Source organism: Falco cherrug, chromosome 3, assembly GCF_023634085.1.
Source record: "Falco cherrug isolate bFalChe1 chromosome 3, bFalChe1.pri, whole genome shotgun sequence".
Classification (NCBI taxonomy): Eukaryota; Metazoa; Chordata; class Aves; order Falconiformes; family Falconidae; genus Falco; species Falco cherrug.
Genome location: NC_073699.1, coordinates 72,821,309 through 72,837,053, shown reverse-complemented (window position 1 = coordinate 72,837,053; position 15,745 = coordinate 72,821,309). Strand labels below are relative to the sequence as shown.

Genomic DNA, 15,745 nt, shown 5'->3' with positions numbered 1-15,745 from the left:
CTTAAAGCCATTACCCCTCTTGTCCTATCACTACATGCCCTTGCAAAAAGTCCCTCTTCAGCTTTCCTGTTGGCCCGCTTTAGGTAGCGGAAGGCTGCTATAAGGTTCCCCTGGAGTCTTTTCTCCAGGCTGAAGAACCCCAACTCTCTCAGCCTGTTATCACATGAGAGGTGCTCCAGCCCTCTAATCATCCTCGTGGCCTCCTCTGGACTCACTCCAACAGGTCCATGTCCTATAAAGGCATATGTAAAAGTCACACCCACTAAATGCATAGCAAAGTAATATGTGAACAAAGGTAACTTCACGCATAAAAAAAATATTAATTATGTGTCAAGGTGTCTCTTGACAACCTCTAACTTAATTGAAAATAAAAAGTGCCTATTACAAACATTTAGACTTCAGAGAATAACAGCCTAATCTGATGTATTTAAAGTTGTAACAATGAGGTATATTCTTTACCGTGATTGAGTCACAGAAGTCCCAGGAGCAATGGAATGGATTACTAAATCATGTAATACCTGGTGCTTGCCGAATGATAGCATTTAACAAAATAAAAGAGAGGGACAACTATTATGACATTTCACTTTTGCTTATACACAAGAGCGGCCGCATGGCAAGATGTACTAGTATTGGAAAGTATTATCTGGTATTGTCATCAGATTGTAGGTAAGACACCAAATTACAATCATGACATGGAATAAAGTTCCACTTCTGGCAGCTTTTTGAAACCTCATGAGTGATAAGCCATGTCTTTCTTTTGCCAGGATACAGTCTATGGTGGTTTAAAAATTCCCAGACAAGTAAAATACACTACTCAAATTCTTAAAGCACACATGTAAGGAAAGCACTGGGTACCACAAGCAAAATGTAGCAAAGCATCTTTATTAGGAAGTTGGGGTTTTCTTCCCCTAATTAATTTTTTAAAATTATTTTTTTAGTGCTGAAAACCAGAATTGAAAATAAAAAGCTGAAATATATAAAACCTTTAAAAAAACCTATAATTATTCTGAAAAAAGTTCAGCCCACTCTGAAAGAACTGTACTCTTCATCTAAATATGCAACACACTAAAAAAGTTAAACCCCATTCCCATTACTTCTGCACTACCAATTTGGGTAGCAAGTGGTTCTGGAACAAAAATAATTTCATTCCCAAAGTTCAGTAATTTCTAAATTAGACTTTGGAATCAGATACAGACCTGCTGATGTAAAAGCTTCTTTCTGAAGTATTCACCATCTATTACCTTTCTATATAAATTACAACACTATGGGACAACTAAGTTAACCTCTTTTCACCAGAACAGATACAGAGCACTCAAAAGTCAGGAGGAGCCCAAAGGCAACAATAAGGGATGGCTGCCGCCACTTAGCTCCTGCCTAGTGATACTTGGAAGCTTTTCCAGCCCAAACTGTACAGGACAGCACTCAAACACAGGAAGAAATAGGTGGCTCTTCTACGGCACTCTGCTCAGAGTAGGCTCACCAGTACACACAGGAGACACCAGAAGATTTACGTGGTCTGTGAGTTAGGCTTTAAGACCCATGAAACCAAGAAGCATGAGCCCCGCACTCTGCACAGCAGAAAGAAGGAATAAAAACAAACCAACAGGCCTGTCCAAGCATGCAAACACAAACTACTCCTTCTAAAGTAAGGTGGTCTAAGACTTGTACCAGGGTTGTAATACACATTCAGAAGGCCATCAGAGAAAGTTGTATATTTGATCTCTGGTTAACTGCACACGCTTAAACACACCATGCCAGCACTGGCATGCCAGCTGGCAGGTAAGTTTGATAGGAATAAGGAGTTCAAAACAATTCAATACTCCACTTGCAATCACAAGCACAGAAGAACCCAAGTACTGGTAGCTTTCCACCTACCCTTGGAGTCACAATGAACAAAGCTGTCTCTTTATCCTTCTCCCAAGCCTTACACCACCTCCCATCCCTCAGTTCCAGGACAGTCACCAACCAAAACATATAAAATACTTCATATTCTTGGAACTGCAGAATTACAAAAATATTTGATATTGCAAACTACCACAAGTTGCTTTAATATGTCAGATATTTCACTTTCCACAGCAGAAAACAGAAAATTCAACAATCAAAATAGCTAAAAACTGAAATAAAATGTTTTGCACAGACAGGCCTGCTGTCTTTGCTAAAGAGCAAATCTGTTGACATTGAATATCTTAACACAGTGATCAGCTCCACAACTTGCAAGCTGCAACCACTCGCTGCTGTTCTGATCATTATGTCCAGCTCTACCCGCATGACGTCTCCAACATAAACGCTTCACAGCAAGAGCATGACTTTGGCTGCAACAAAAAGAAATCCATACATAACTGCAAAATGTCAAACACAGTTGGGCATGTGAATGTAAACATCAACATTTATATAATTAGTACTCTTCTGTTAACACTACCAACTGAGAAAAAACTGACTTGTGGCAACCAGCAGGTATTAAGATCTTAAAATAAGTAGGGTCATTAACTCTAATGACGTTTTATCCTCTCACTCATCAATAATTTAAACAGCTATTGATTTCAAGTTTTAACGCATTAAGCTGCAGGTCTAGCATCTCAATTACTGAGATATGACAGATCTCTGGCCTTTAGCCAGCGATTTCCTGTTATCTAGTGTCTCTTTCCGATGCACTTCAAGCACACACAGGCCAAAGCCACCATCAGCTTTCACTTCTGGTACTACCAATGCCAGTATGTGAAAGAAGCATCTAGGAGAGTGCTTCCAGTGAAACATCCGAAGTCTCTCTACAGAGAGTTTCTCTAGCTGTCGCCGCAGCAGAACCACGTATAGCTTGTTATTCCTTTGGTTTCTGCTAGAAGCTGCTCTTGAAAGCTTGCTGTAATCCACTCCAAAATGTTTTGCTGATGTATACAGTGATTCTTTCCTCCCCTCTTCAGTGTCTTCTATCATCTTATTTTATGGCTAAGGGTTCTAAAGCTTGCTTTTTTTTTTTTTTTTTAAGCGGGAGCAACAAAGGCTAATAATTCTCAAAGCATATGCATAGCATTAAGTATTTGGGGATTTAAGCCTACCCCTCCTGGTTTTCTTTGGAGTCTGTTGGGGTTTTTAGTAAATTTAAATAACCAATATTTTTATTTCCAGGTTTTGCTTAAACACATCTTAAGACTGTCAGGGACCAACCTTTTCCTAAAAGGTTAACAATTTCTGATATACAAATAAACCAGTTTCATATGATTTTATACTATAAGAACAGAACTCCAGCACTGTTAGTCTCAAGAATAATATTTCCTTGCTTCTAACTTCCTTCAAAAGACGTACCTGTTATGCATCTCAACACATGTGGTCCAATCAGCCAGTGCTGGTTCTTGCCCACTCTGCTTCCATGTGTACAAGATAATCTTCCCATTCTCTAAGCCTACTGCGACGATATATCTGTCAAGAGAATAACTGCATTAGTTCTGAAAGAGATTACAGCAGGCAGCTCAGTGAAGCTGGCTCTAATGCAAGCCAGAAAGAACCAGCACTCAAACACTGTGTTGTACCTTGCCCCTTCAAATCAATATTTACTTTTCCATGAGGGAAAAAAAAAAATAATCACAATTTAAATCAAAGCTACTTCATAAAAAATGAGCAAAGCAGAAACCTGCAAAATATATTGGGTTAGGAAAAAAATAAGGTTATTACATCAGATTAGTCAATATTGTTAAAAGAACGAATGTGTTTCCAGTATGTTCATGCCCCCCTGTACCCCCCTTTTTCTTTTTTCCTTGTTACACTGTTTGGAGAATTCCCTATGCACCTGAAAAGGCGGCTATGAAAGAAAAAAGTAGTCAAAGAATGGTCAAAATGATTGACAGGTAGATTTTAGGTGCTGTTTAGCCACAGAAAACTCTAAAGGGGAAAACATACTGATTTTAAATTAAACACAACATGGCATTACAGAGAACCAGCAATACCTTCCATCGGGAGTAAGGACATGGCTGATACTAACTGCAGTAACAGCATCCCCAGCATCCAGTACTGTTGAACAGGGCTTGATTGAATCCAACACATCCCCTTCAGTAGTCACAGATAAATTGCACTGGCCCCAGATAATGACCTGTAAGAAAGAGAATCATCTAGGATTTTTCACTTCAATCTTTCTGTAAATGCATTTACAAAAACATAAGGAATAACTTAGTTAAAATACTTCCAGAGCACAGAACAAAGTGATGTTGAAAATACTAAAAAATATCTATCTACAAAGATTCAATTTTTTAGACAGTCTGTCTGATTTCATTAACAATACTGATGACAAAACCTGATTCTGTTATGAAAGTTAAAGAAAAACTTAAGAGACCCCTGGGAGTTAGGTGCTTGTCTTACAGTATGAAAAAAGAATGGGAGAAAATCCAACTGGCCGACCACAGTCTTGTACATACATATTCAAACACTTTATTTAGCATATGAAAGTCTCACTGATATCTGTGGTAATACACACAGTAAGCTTTTTGTGTATTTATAGAATACGGACTCATTAGAACACAGTATTTGCTAATCTAAAATACATTTAAATAATTCTAGGCTTTTAAAATTCCTTTCATGTTAATTACCTTTTTGTCCCGACTGCCAGTAATAAAATACTTGCTATCTGGTGTCCAATCGCAAGACCAAATGATTCTACTATGAACAGCTGTATTTTTGTCTGTGTATGCACAGCAACTGAAGACTGGTGGTCCTGGAATAAAGCATACAGAGGAAAACCCTTGCTTCAACTACTTTACATATTAAAAGTAATGGTTTTACTTAGCTCTAGGTAAGAACTCCAGGAATACTCGGACATTATTCCACTCATCTTTAAAGCACTTGGGAATACTTAGCACCACATAAATATTTTTCTCCCCAACATTTATCACAGTGATACTTACTACCTGTTTAAGACTACATCAGTCAGCCCATAGAGAACTAAAACAGCAGTAATTGTTTTATCTTTTATGCACGTAGCTGTTTCAGGAGAATTTACAAGTCCAAGTATAAGACCTATACAAGTTTTTCATAAGAACGCTGACTTCAGAAGTTTTAGTATAGTGCAATGCTTACCATGTGTAGATGTACCCCCAATAATTTCACTACAGTTCCTATTTACCAGTAAAGCCCCAAGAGCTCCAATCAAAACGATCTAATTGTAAAGATTCATCTGTTCCCAAAGAGACAGGCTACCATTTCAGTATGCATACAATCAGGCAGTAAATCTGATCAGCAGATCAGTAAATGGGAATGCTTTTCCTAAGTAGAAAAGGCTGTCATGTCGGAGCATGGACTTTGAATAACCAATTCTTGGGATGCCAATACCAGCAGGTTTGCTGTACACTGATAATGATGTTCTCCATAGACAGAAAAGTTATTGACAAACAGATGAAAAGAGGATTTCTTCTACTTCCTATGGGAATTCATACTTCTTATCCTGAAACACTGTGTAACTGCTTTGACAATATGCCAGGCTTTAGAACAGAAGTCTGAACAGAACAGAAATCTCAAGGCAGGATACAACCAGACACTGTCTGAAGGGGCTAAAACTCACTGCCAAGTCTCGAGGAAAACTCTATAGAGACCAGTAGTGTTTATGTGTTATTAAGCCAACAGTGCAACGACAATTGTTTTCAGTACGAACATCTGTTCTAGGAATCCGTTAAAGGGTTCAACAGCAATCTCCTCATGATTTTGCAAGGCTCAAAGTCTAATTGAGAAAGTCAACTGTATCTTTACTATCGGCTCCTTTTCGAGACAGAGCCAGTCCTAGCCAAATTAATCAATTGTGCAGGATTATCAGAAAGCCACATCAAAGATAGAGATTAATCCTGTCAAGAGTCTCAGTGTCATGCCCTGCAAACAGGGACAAGGCAGCTCCAAGACATGGGTGTAGCAATGAACCTTCCAGCCCTGCCTGCATAGAACACTGAGATTAAGCTTTTTCTTGACAGAATACCAGTCTGCAGTTCAGACATTACACTCCAGCATGTAAATCTGAAACATACAACCATAAACAGAAGACAGGAGGATGAACAGCAGACTTCATTACATCCATCAATTAATAGCATTTAAGGCCTGATTATATTCTCCTCCACGTTTTAATTCCCATTCTAGCTTTCCTGTACACCATCAATTGCACTTCTTAAAGCCACAAGAGTCTACAACACTATTGATTCTTAAAAGTTGTAAGGACAATGTCCATTAAAATATTTCAGCAATTCTCTTTCAAATATTTTGAAGCCAAAAATATTGAACAAACTGCAAAGTCTTCAAATGTGTATACCCACTTCACATATCTTACCTGACTCTGATGAGTCTTGTTTCCTCCACAGTGACCAATTCCTGTCTCTAGAAACCGCTAATAAAAATTTGTCATTAGGAGAAAATGCCAGCTGAGTAACAGTCAGATTGTGATATGACAAACTCTGCAGTTTCTTCCAAGAAGCAGTGCTCCACAAAATAATTGCTGCATGTTCTTTTTTGGAAGCCTGTGTTGATGCAAAAAATACCAGTGAGAATTAATGAAAGCAAATATAAAAGATACATGTTTCAAAATACTAAGATGTTAGGAGGCTTGTTTAAAGGCTTGCAATCAAGTCAGAGTCAGCTTTTGTCGAGGAAGTTTCAAGATTGTTTCACTACTTTCTACTAATGCTAACAATATACCAGTAATAAAAGGTTTTATACCTAGATTTGTTAGAATTTATCTTACAAATATCTTCAAATGGATCATACATAATTTATGAATAATAACTTGTATGCATTCACTCTCACCTTTGCAAGGCAACTGTCACCTATACAACTGTCATCTACACAAAATCTTTCACGTTTAAGTGAAAGAACAGAATTCAGCCCAAACTGAATTCCAACTCATGCTCCATCAGCCCTAAAATCTGGTGGTACTTTTCACTAGATGGTGCTAGAATCTTTCCTTACCTTACACGCTGAGGCAATTACAGTGCTTGAATTATTGCAAGCAACACAGAAAATTTCATATCCGTGTCCATATCTGAAATAAACGTGAAAAGATATTTAACACATCATAGGCATTTCTGCAGTGTGCATCAAGGTTCTTTTTAAATCCCTTTGCAAACATGAAAGGTATCTGCCAGGAACTTCTCACCAGTGTTTCAGTATTATACCCCAAATAATTCCTAATAATGCTCAGCATTCAATTTAAACACCTGCATAAATTGTTTCACATTTAGGAACTGACTACAGAACAATCCCTCCAGCAAATTCCATAGTCCTAAAGCATCAGCACTGCAGAAGCTATACTAATGATTAATTAAGCAGACTAAAGTAGCATTTAATGTATTCTTATTCTCTTGTAAAGCCATTTTAACACTACCAATAAAAGTGAGAAGCCACATATTTGAAAATCACCAAAGAAATATACCACAAACATCCAGCTAAAGGATGCCTATTCTGTGAAGTACTGAAAGAAGATTTCTGAACTAGAGAGCAAGAATCACGTTGGAAAAGGAAAACAACATGGTAAGAAAATCCAAAACTTCTAGCTTTCTCCAGAAACACATTTTTAATCAAACTTTGCATGAGATCTGCTGGAATTCAAGCTTACATATCCAGACTGGGATTTAACTAATAAGCAGAAATACCACACAGACTAACACAAACTAAAATCAGTCACAAAACAGACTGGAAGTAAAATGGGAGATGCAATCTATAAACAGTAGGCAAATATCAGCTAAATACCATTGGCAGAGACTGGGGGGGTGGGGTGGGGTGGAGGTGGTGGTGGTGTGTGTTCCTTTGATTCCTAGCTCTGAAGAGATGGGCAGTTCTCTTAATAAACTCCTTCAGTCAGCAGTGTTGTAAATAAGCTCTGATATGAGGTTGATGTTCATAGGATTTCACCTGCAGCCAAAAGAGCCATCTGCTTAAATGACAAATTACTGTCTGTATCTGTTGAATGGAGCCCAGAAGAGTCGCTGCTGGGCATATTCCATGGGCAGCCTCCCACACTCACGTCTGGGGATGCACTGGCTTTTCATGCAGAGTAATTGTGCCTGGGCCTTCAGGGGGGAGAGGGACTGGTGGCTGCGCTTAACTGGAATGTTAATTTGCAAATTTGATTATATCTTGTAATGATGAAGGTACTACGGTGTGTCTTCCTCTTAATCTGCCACCAGCAGGAGTTTTATCATAATGCTTACTTTTAAAGCACATTCCTGGAGACTATTTTGTAGTAAAAAACATTGAAAGTCAATTTTATAAAACTGAAGAGTATTTATTCCATGAAAAATACAAATGTCCTGAAATTCAATGAAAGAAAAATAACCTGTGGAACAACCTGTAAAACAAGTCCTTGGTTACTATAGTTTTATCTCCTAAATGCAGTACTGAAAGACACTTGAAAGAAACATTTTGAGCTTCTGCATGCAACTTCGTTCTTGCTAAATAGAAGCATTAAAATGTAATTTTTCTCTTTAAGTTAAAATAAAACCTAAAACAATGTATTTTGCAAAGACACATGAGCAGGACTATCACAGGTCAGACTGACAACCTGTATAGCCCAATGCTGTCTCCAGTAAAGAGAGCAGAATTAGTGGCAATAGGAGATGCTGTTCACAAGCGTGGACGAGCCTTGCAAGTATAGAAGCTCCAGTACAACCCCTTCCCCTGCCCCCATACACAGAATCTGATCCCTTCATTATGTAGTACACCACCAAAAATACATTCAAACAGAGCAAAGCAATTGCATGAATGAATAATGAAGTGACATTTTCAAACACAAGTGATTTTGTCTTAGCAATGTACAATTCATAGCATCTTTTTTATACACAGGTGAACAGACTTTCAAAGTGTCCAGACAAATGATTACAGTAATTTTCTAGTGTCAAAAAGGATCTCTCAAAACTTCCAGGTGTATTTTATGAAATGCACATACATATAAACATATATTTTTATGTCAACACTCAGGCTTTAATCTCAGCCTGCTGCATATAAACTCTCTATGGTAATTTTCCAAGTGCATAAATAAAGATTAGCATACTCTCACAGGATTTATCATATTTTTATTTTAAAATTATTAGATTATGTAAAAAAATCAGCAAGTTCTTCATACTAAAACCTACTCAAGCAAACAATTTGCAAAACCCAACACTAATCCTTCAAAATTTGGTGTCAGGTTAGAGCTGGGAATATACAAATGTCAATGACAAACAAGCTATTTTTAGCAAGTCAGCTCCTCACACTGTTTTTCTGCTGCTATGGCAACTTGAAATCTACATTATGCAATTTCATGTTACTTCTTTCAAGATTATCCTGAGCAAAACCCCTGAAATTCTGTGAATGCTTTACATCTTGTTGCCCTTGCATAAAAGAATACCTATCATTAGCAGTGTCTCTAAAACCAGAAAAAGATTCTCAGATAACTCCCCTGAAGATCATAATAAAATGCAGTTATTTTAATGAATGCAGGATATAAAAGCAGATAGGCAGTACTCCTGTAGCAGAATATCCAAGATTAATTTCTCACTAAACTTCAAGAAACGTCAAAGGCAAACAAAAATTTTGGCCTTGACTCCTTTTCACTACTTAAAGAATCTTCATCAAACTACTTATGTGAGCGGGTGCATCAGCAGCCATAGCATGCTCAGGAGAACCAGTTAACCTAACAGAAATTACAAAATATGCTGATACAGTCTAACATCCACTGCCTTCCCTCCTAGAAACACTTTTGAATGCAAGCACAGTAAAAGAGCTTAAAAGCATTCAGAGAAGATTAACTGCCCAGTTGAAGGTACAGATGAGCTCTCACAAAACCTCCCACTCAGTCGAATTAAAGCAACCTGAAAACTGTTTTCCCAAAGCTTTTTATTTCCTGCCCTCCTACTGAAGTCACAAAATTGGGAACGTATAAAGGTAGCTGTAATCAGCAGCAAAGGCTCAATATCCTCCTTCTTCCTGCCTGAGACCACTCCTTCAGGAGATTCAGATAAAAAAACCCCAAAACATAAAAGCTTGAGATGATTAACTTATTTGTGCTACTTTGAAGACTAAAACTAAAACTTTGAAGATTGTAAAAGTGTAGCCTAATGTTACCGGGATCCTTAGGGAACAAACAGGGTGACAACCTTCATTTGTAAATTGCTGTCAATCTCAGAAAAGAAGGAACAAAGCACAGCTGAAGAATTCTAAAATCCTGCAACCTCAAAACAATTACTGTCATGGCCATGTAACTCTATTGCCTTTGCAACCCACAACCCACTCTGTCAGCGTTCAGTAGCCAAACGGGGTTTATAACCATCTTACTCAACAGTCATCACTTTGCTTTACCACTAGACACCGTATTTCTGCTGCCGCTTCCATCTATTGCGTCTTACAGATCTGTTAGGCTTTAGGGGGAAGCTCCTCCTTTGATGCCTCAGCCTTTACTTCCATAACAGAAAGACAAACTTAATCTGCAAGTCTGTGCTATGAAGTGGAAAGAAGCAGAAAACTCTCTACACAGAGAGACCTTCAGTATAGGCAAGGTTTTAAGCAGATGTGTTCAGCAGACAGACATAAACAAAGGCTGCAGCACGGAAAGACAGGCCCATCACATTCCAGAGCACAGATAAGACCATGAAAACATGCCACAGTTTCTTACAGCAAACCAGAAACCTTATTATTCTCTTGGAACAAACAGAAAAAAACCAAGGATTGGTGCCCTAAACAGACCTTCAAAAGACAAACATCAAAAGGGACAACGAAAGTCTGATCATTACAGATTCAAAATAATAAGTTTATGCTAAAAAACATACATATTTCACTGGTACAGAAACAACTAGGAAATAAAATTTTGTGGCACATCAATTCTGACTGCCATTTTCTGCATCATTTCCTAATTTTTATATATACAATTTATTTATTTTACAAGAAATACTGCACACAAAGTCAAATCAGGTAGTAAAACAGGAAGAATTACAAGATTAGACTACATTAATATGCTGCAATAGCTTTCTAGAAATTTTGTAAATTAATTGAAAAATAAAAATAAATCTTACAGTTTCTGAATTTCAGGCCACAAGGTGTTCTGCAGCAAGTGATCCTCTGGGGGAGGTTCTAAAAGACATTTGTACAACATATTCAAATTTGGTACTAAATAATCTAAAAATCAGTTAAACAATACTTCAAGTTTATATCCAATGAACCTCATTCTCTATTTCCTACAACAGAAACTAATCTCATACCTGTAAGGATCAAGGGTTGGAAATAAACCTCAGGATACTGATTTGAAATGGAATTAAATGTTTCTTCATCCTCAGCTTGCTGAACAGCCATATCTCCTGTTCAAAGCAAGGACTTCATTAGCTAGAGAGAATATACTTGGCAGAAGGGAAAATATGAACACTTATCATACAAGTAACAAACCTCTATTGTTTTTATAATGTAAGTAATTTAAATTAGGTTTCTCTGCTTCCAGAGTTACACTAATATTAGAATCTAGTTATTCTAATGCACATGAGAATGAGAAAAGGAAATTTAAAAAAATAATCTAACTTTTGGACTAAATTCATTTTGAGGCTGACCTCTCTCCATCAGCACAGTCTCTTTCAGAGATTCTTGAAGAGACTTTGATTTACCTGAAAGAAGCAGTCACCAGGAGTTGAACCTGTGCTTCCCCGATGTTAAATCTTTCGTTCTGTATTTGAAAATGTTTAAGGTAAGAATCTCAGATGCAAGTGATGAATTCCTAAATTTAATATAGACACCTAAATGAAAAGCCATACTTGCAGAACTGTATCTATGATTTTCAAATTTCAGCAAAACTGCCAAGGGCTCAGCCTTTAGCTTTAAGCAAAAGTACCAGAAGTAACTGAAACTACTTCAGTTAATTTTAAGTTAAAACTCAACTCTGTCCTTCATTTTGAAGGTATTATTTTAAGAAAAAGGTACAGAGCTGGGGAACAGTTGCTCTCAGGCAGAATCTAATTTATTGCCATATACACATTCCAAATACAGCAGTTTAAAAAAGCAGGTTCAGAAAGACTATCTTCCCATTCATCCTGTATCCTCTCCCCTTGAAAATGAAATTAGCAACATTTATCTAGTTTGAGACTGCTATCTGATCATCGCTCACCAGACTAAGCAACAAGAGAGGTCTGTGGGGCTTTAACCTAAGACATCGGTGCTGACCGCACAGCGGACAACATTGGAAAATTTGACAGCTTTTCTACTTGTAGTGCTGCTTCTGGGTGTGCCACATGAAATCAATGGAAATTAGTTATTCTCTGTGTGATAATACTCTAGGAGAAGGAAGTCCTGCTCCCTGTCTCAGCAGAAGGACTCATGAGAAAGCAGAAAAAAAGTTTTTGCCATTTTTGCCATATTTTATGTGTTACTTCAGTTACAACTATTTTTCTCTCACAGAAGATTTAGGAAAATTTAGCTGTATTGCCATTGAAGACCCTGGGGACAAAGCTTATTAAAATGCTTCCTTTTTTAATTCACACCTTCTGATAAAGCTTTAAGCAGAGAAAAAACAGGTCTGACCTAGTTTGTAGATTCTAGTATAAGTGCATTTTTACAAGAGACTTCATGAAATATCAGACTACTAGTCCGATCTCCAGTCTCAAGATAATACTCAGTTATGTTTATCATTCTAGACAGATGTTTGTCCCTCCTTCCTTGTTCCCACATAATGCAATCCCCATCACCTCTCCAAGAAATTCATCTGGTGCCTCACCAGCCTTTACAGACAGAACATTAGTTACTACTGGCTAACTAATTCTTCCTTCCTAAACACTTTCACAAAACACCATTTACCTGGAGGTTCATGGCTACTTTCACTGGAACTGAAAATGTGACTTATCCTCCTCAAAGCAGCATTTCTTCTATAAGCTTCTACAAGGGTACTAACATTTGACAAGAGTGTGAAAAGGACTCCAGAATGTAGCTTTGGAGGTCAAGGTGTTTTACAGAGCAACCACAAGGAGCAACAGGTAGTCTTCCTGTAACAACTCTGAACCTAGTTTTCACCATACTTGATTCAATACTATCTTTTTGGCTTTAAGTCATCAGTCTTAGGGTGGGAGAGAGTGGGTAGTGAGCAAAGGAACAGCACCAGGTGGGAGTATTCTAATAATATCCTGCCCTGGCTACTCCCAAACCCATCACAGTAGAGCAATGAACACCAGCACCCATGTGAAATTCATAAAGATCAGTCCACAGGAGAGGCTCTCAGGAGCACTGTGCAGACTGAGCAAGGTTACTTCCCACAGGGGTGTGGGACACAACAGGAAAGCAGGGAAAGAGCATTTTGGGTTTGCACAAGACATTAGGGGATTAGACCCTCAGGTGCGCTTTCTTTTTATTTTCAAGCACCATATTTAGGTGCTACCAGAGAATTAAACACTTTGCACATTTTTATTTCTAGATTCTAAACTTGCAGTCAAGCTTACAATGAGAGATCTAACAAAAAGATGTACACAAAAGCAATCGTTTAAAAGTTTCCACACAAAACCCACCACCATTATTTCTCATTTTACCTTCAAAAACAGCTTTATTGGACAATCCCAAAGCTGGCACAGTTGCACCTTCTGGAAGATCAGATGACTAGGGGAAAAAAAAAAAAAAAAAGGTTACACACAAATTATCATGTACGTTCAAATTTCAAAGGCCACAGTTTAAAGAATCCCTGAGAGTGATTTTTCTAGAGAAGTGTAGAAGGCACTTTGAAAAACTCCCAACTCATCCAGAATATATCCTATACAAAATGAAGACCAGTACTCTGCCAAAAAAAAAAAAAAAAAAAGCATTTCTAAGGGCTCAGCTCAAGGGCTTTGCTATACAGCATGCACCTTCATTCCTAATTACAGGTTTTCTTCCAGTTTTGTTTATTCTAGGATATACATACTTAATGGATTAACTGAGAGCACTGCAGATTTTAACACAAAAGGATCGGGAAGTAGTCTGTTCTGGGGTGAAATAATAAAGCAGCATTTTGGAAAAGGGGATAGAGGATGAGTGCCTGTGCCCACAGCTTCAAACACAACTCAGTACATAGCAGAGAGATAGCGCTGGACTACCTGCCTGCTTAGAGCAGCAAAAAAAAGGCAAATAAATCACCAGACAGAAAATACTTCCATAAAGGTATGGGGGGAATGTCCTGGTTTCAGCTGGGATAGAGCTAATTTTCTTTGTAGCTGATACAGTGCTGTGTTTTGGATTTAGTATGAGAACCATGTTGATGACACACAGATGTTTTAGTTGCTGCTAAGCAGTGCTTGCCCTTAGTCAAGGACTTTTGGTTTCCCATGCTCTGCCAGTGAGGAGCCAGGAAGGAGCAGAGCCAGGACAGCTGACCTCAACTGGCCAAAGGGACATTCCATACCACAGACCATCATGCTCGGTATATGAACTGGGGGCAGTGTGTCAGTGCCTGTCGATCGCTGCTCAGGGACTGGCTGGGCATTGGTCAGTGGGTATTGTGCATCACTTGTTTCTCTTGGTTTTTATTCCTCCCTCTCTCTCTTCCCATTACATTTATTATAATAATAACAACAATAGTAGTAATAATATTTTACTTTATTTGAACCATTAAAATGTTCTTAACCTATAAGTTCTACATGTTTCCACTTCTCCTCCCCAACCCAGTAGGGAGCAGGGTAGGGGGGAGTGAGCAAGCAGCTGCGTGGTACTTAGCTGCCAGCTGGGGTTAAACCATGACAGTCCTTTTTGGTGCACAACATGGGGCTAGAAGGGTTGAGATAATGATAGATCTGACTACAGTGTGTTAAAACAAGTTTGGTACAAGTATTTATTGTATTGCTTTAATAATCAGTGGCCATAATGTCAATTTATTTGCTCTCGGATTGGTCTTGGAGTTGTGTTATGTCACACCTTACTTGCAGCATATGATTGCTGTTTTGGTCCAGCAAAAAGGTTCTTCGGGCCTGGACCAACGTCCTCGTTTTACTGTACTGTGTAGTGGTGGCTTGTGATACGCTGTGATCGTTGATCACGGACTGCGCACGCAGGACTGTCATCGCCTCTGGGCTACGGGTGCCATCTCGCGGGGACTATGGATCATTGCACCTTTGGCTTTTCCTTGCGGAGCTAAGCTAAGGGGGAGACATCTTCCCGTACCTTTCCCTTCTCCCACAGGCTAATTACAGAAGCGTTTTTATGACTCTGGAAAATTTTGAATATCCTTGGGCCGTTGAAACCAGCATATTTCTGGCATTGATCCTATTTCTAGGAACGCTGAACGTCCTGGTCAATATTCTGGCCTTGTTGAGAACTAATCAACTCGCTGCAGGTATTCCAGCTGCCACGAAAGGCACTAACAGCTGCTTCAATCCCCACGACAAGCACTACAGCTGTTCAAACTTCAGCAGCAGGCACTGCAGCTACTCAAAATCCAGCAAGTGGCACTACAACTTCTCACACCCTGGTGACGGGTGACACAGCTGAACCAGAGGACCAGCCTGCGTCAGTATCAGTCGTCCCTATACATCAGAACAAATCAACACAAAAGACGGCTCGTTCAGTAGAGGAGGATGAAACAGGGCCATTACAGGAACAGGAGGAAGAGGCAGAACAAGAGGTAACCACTCAAAGCCTTGCCCTGCATGCTGTAGGTTGTGCGAAAAGATTTTAGTCATCATCCAGGTGAGCACATTATCACCTGGCTGCTTCGATGCTGGGATAATAGGGCTAATAATTTGGAATCAGAGGGTAAGGAAGCCAAGCAGCTGGGATCACTGTCTAGAGAACGGGGCATTAACAAGGCAATTGGAAAAGG

The 15,745-nt window shown here is 38.7% G+C and overlaps 1 protein-coding gene across 2 annotated transcripts in view; it reads right to left on the bottom strand.

Moving 5' to 3' along the window:
• Positions 1 to 866: 866 nt before the first annotated feature.
• ELP2 (elongator acetyltransferase complex subunit 2) overlaps positions 867 to 15,745 on the bottom strand; it is a 45,635-nt gene continuing 30,756 nt past the window's right edge. The window contains exons 14-22 of one of the 2 annotated variants that reach the window (XM_055704941.1): positions 13,488 to 13,554; positions 11,190 to 11,285; positions 11,004 to 11,061; positions 6,928 to 7,000; positions 6,293 to 6,479; positions 4,575 to 4,699; positions 3,939 to 4,081; positions 3,301 to 3,414; positions 867 to 2,312 (exon numbers count right to left, since the gene is read on the bottom strand). In XM_055704941.1, the coding sequence (XP_055560916.1) occupies positions 2,156 to 2,312; positions 3,301 to 3,414; positions 3,939 to 4,081; positions 4,575 to 4,699; positions 6,293 to 6,479; positions 6,928 to 7,000; positions 11,004 to 11,061; positions 11,190 to 11,285; positions 13,488 to 13,554 (1,020 nt within the window). In that variant the 3' untranslated portion in view covers positions 867 to 2,155. The remainder of the gene's footprint in view (positions 2,313 to 3,300; positions 3,415 to 3,938; positions 4,082 to 4,574; positions 4,700 to 6,292; positions 6,480 to 6,927; positions 7,001 to 11,003; positions 11,062 to 11,189; positions 11,286 to 13,487; positions 13,555 to 15,745) is intronic. The other variant, XM_055704942.1, reaches the window with a different exon arrangement.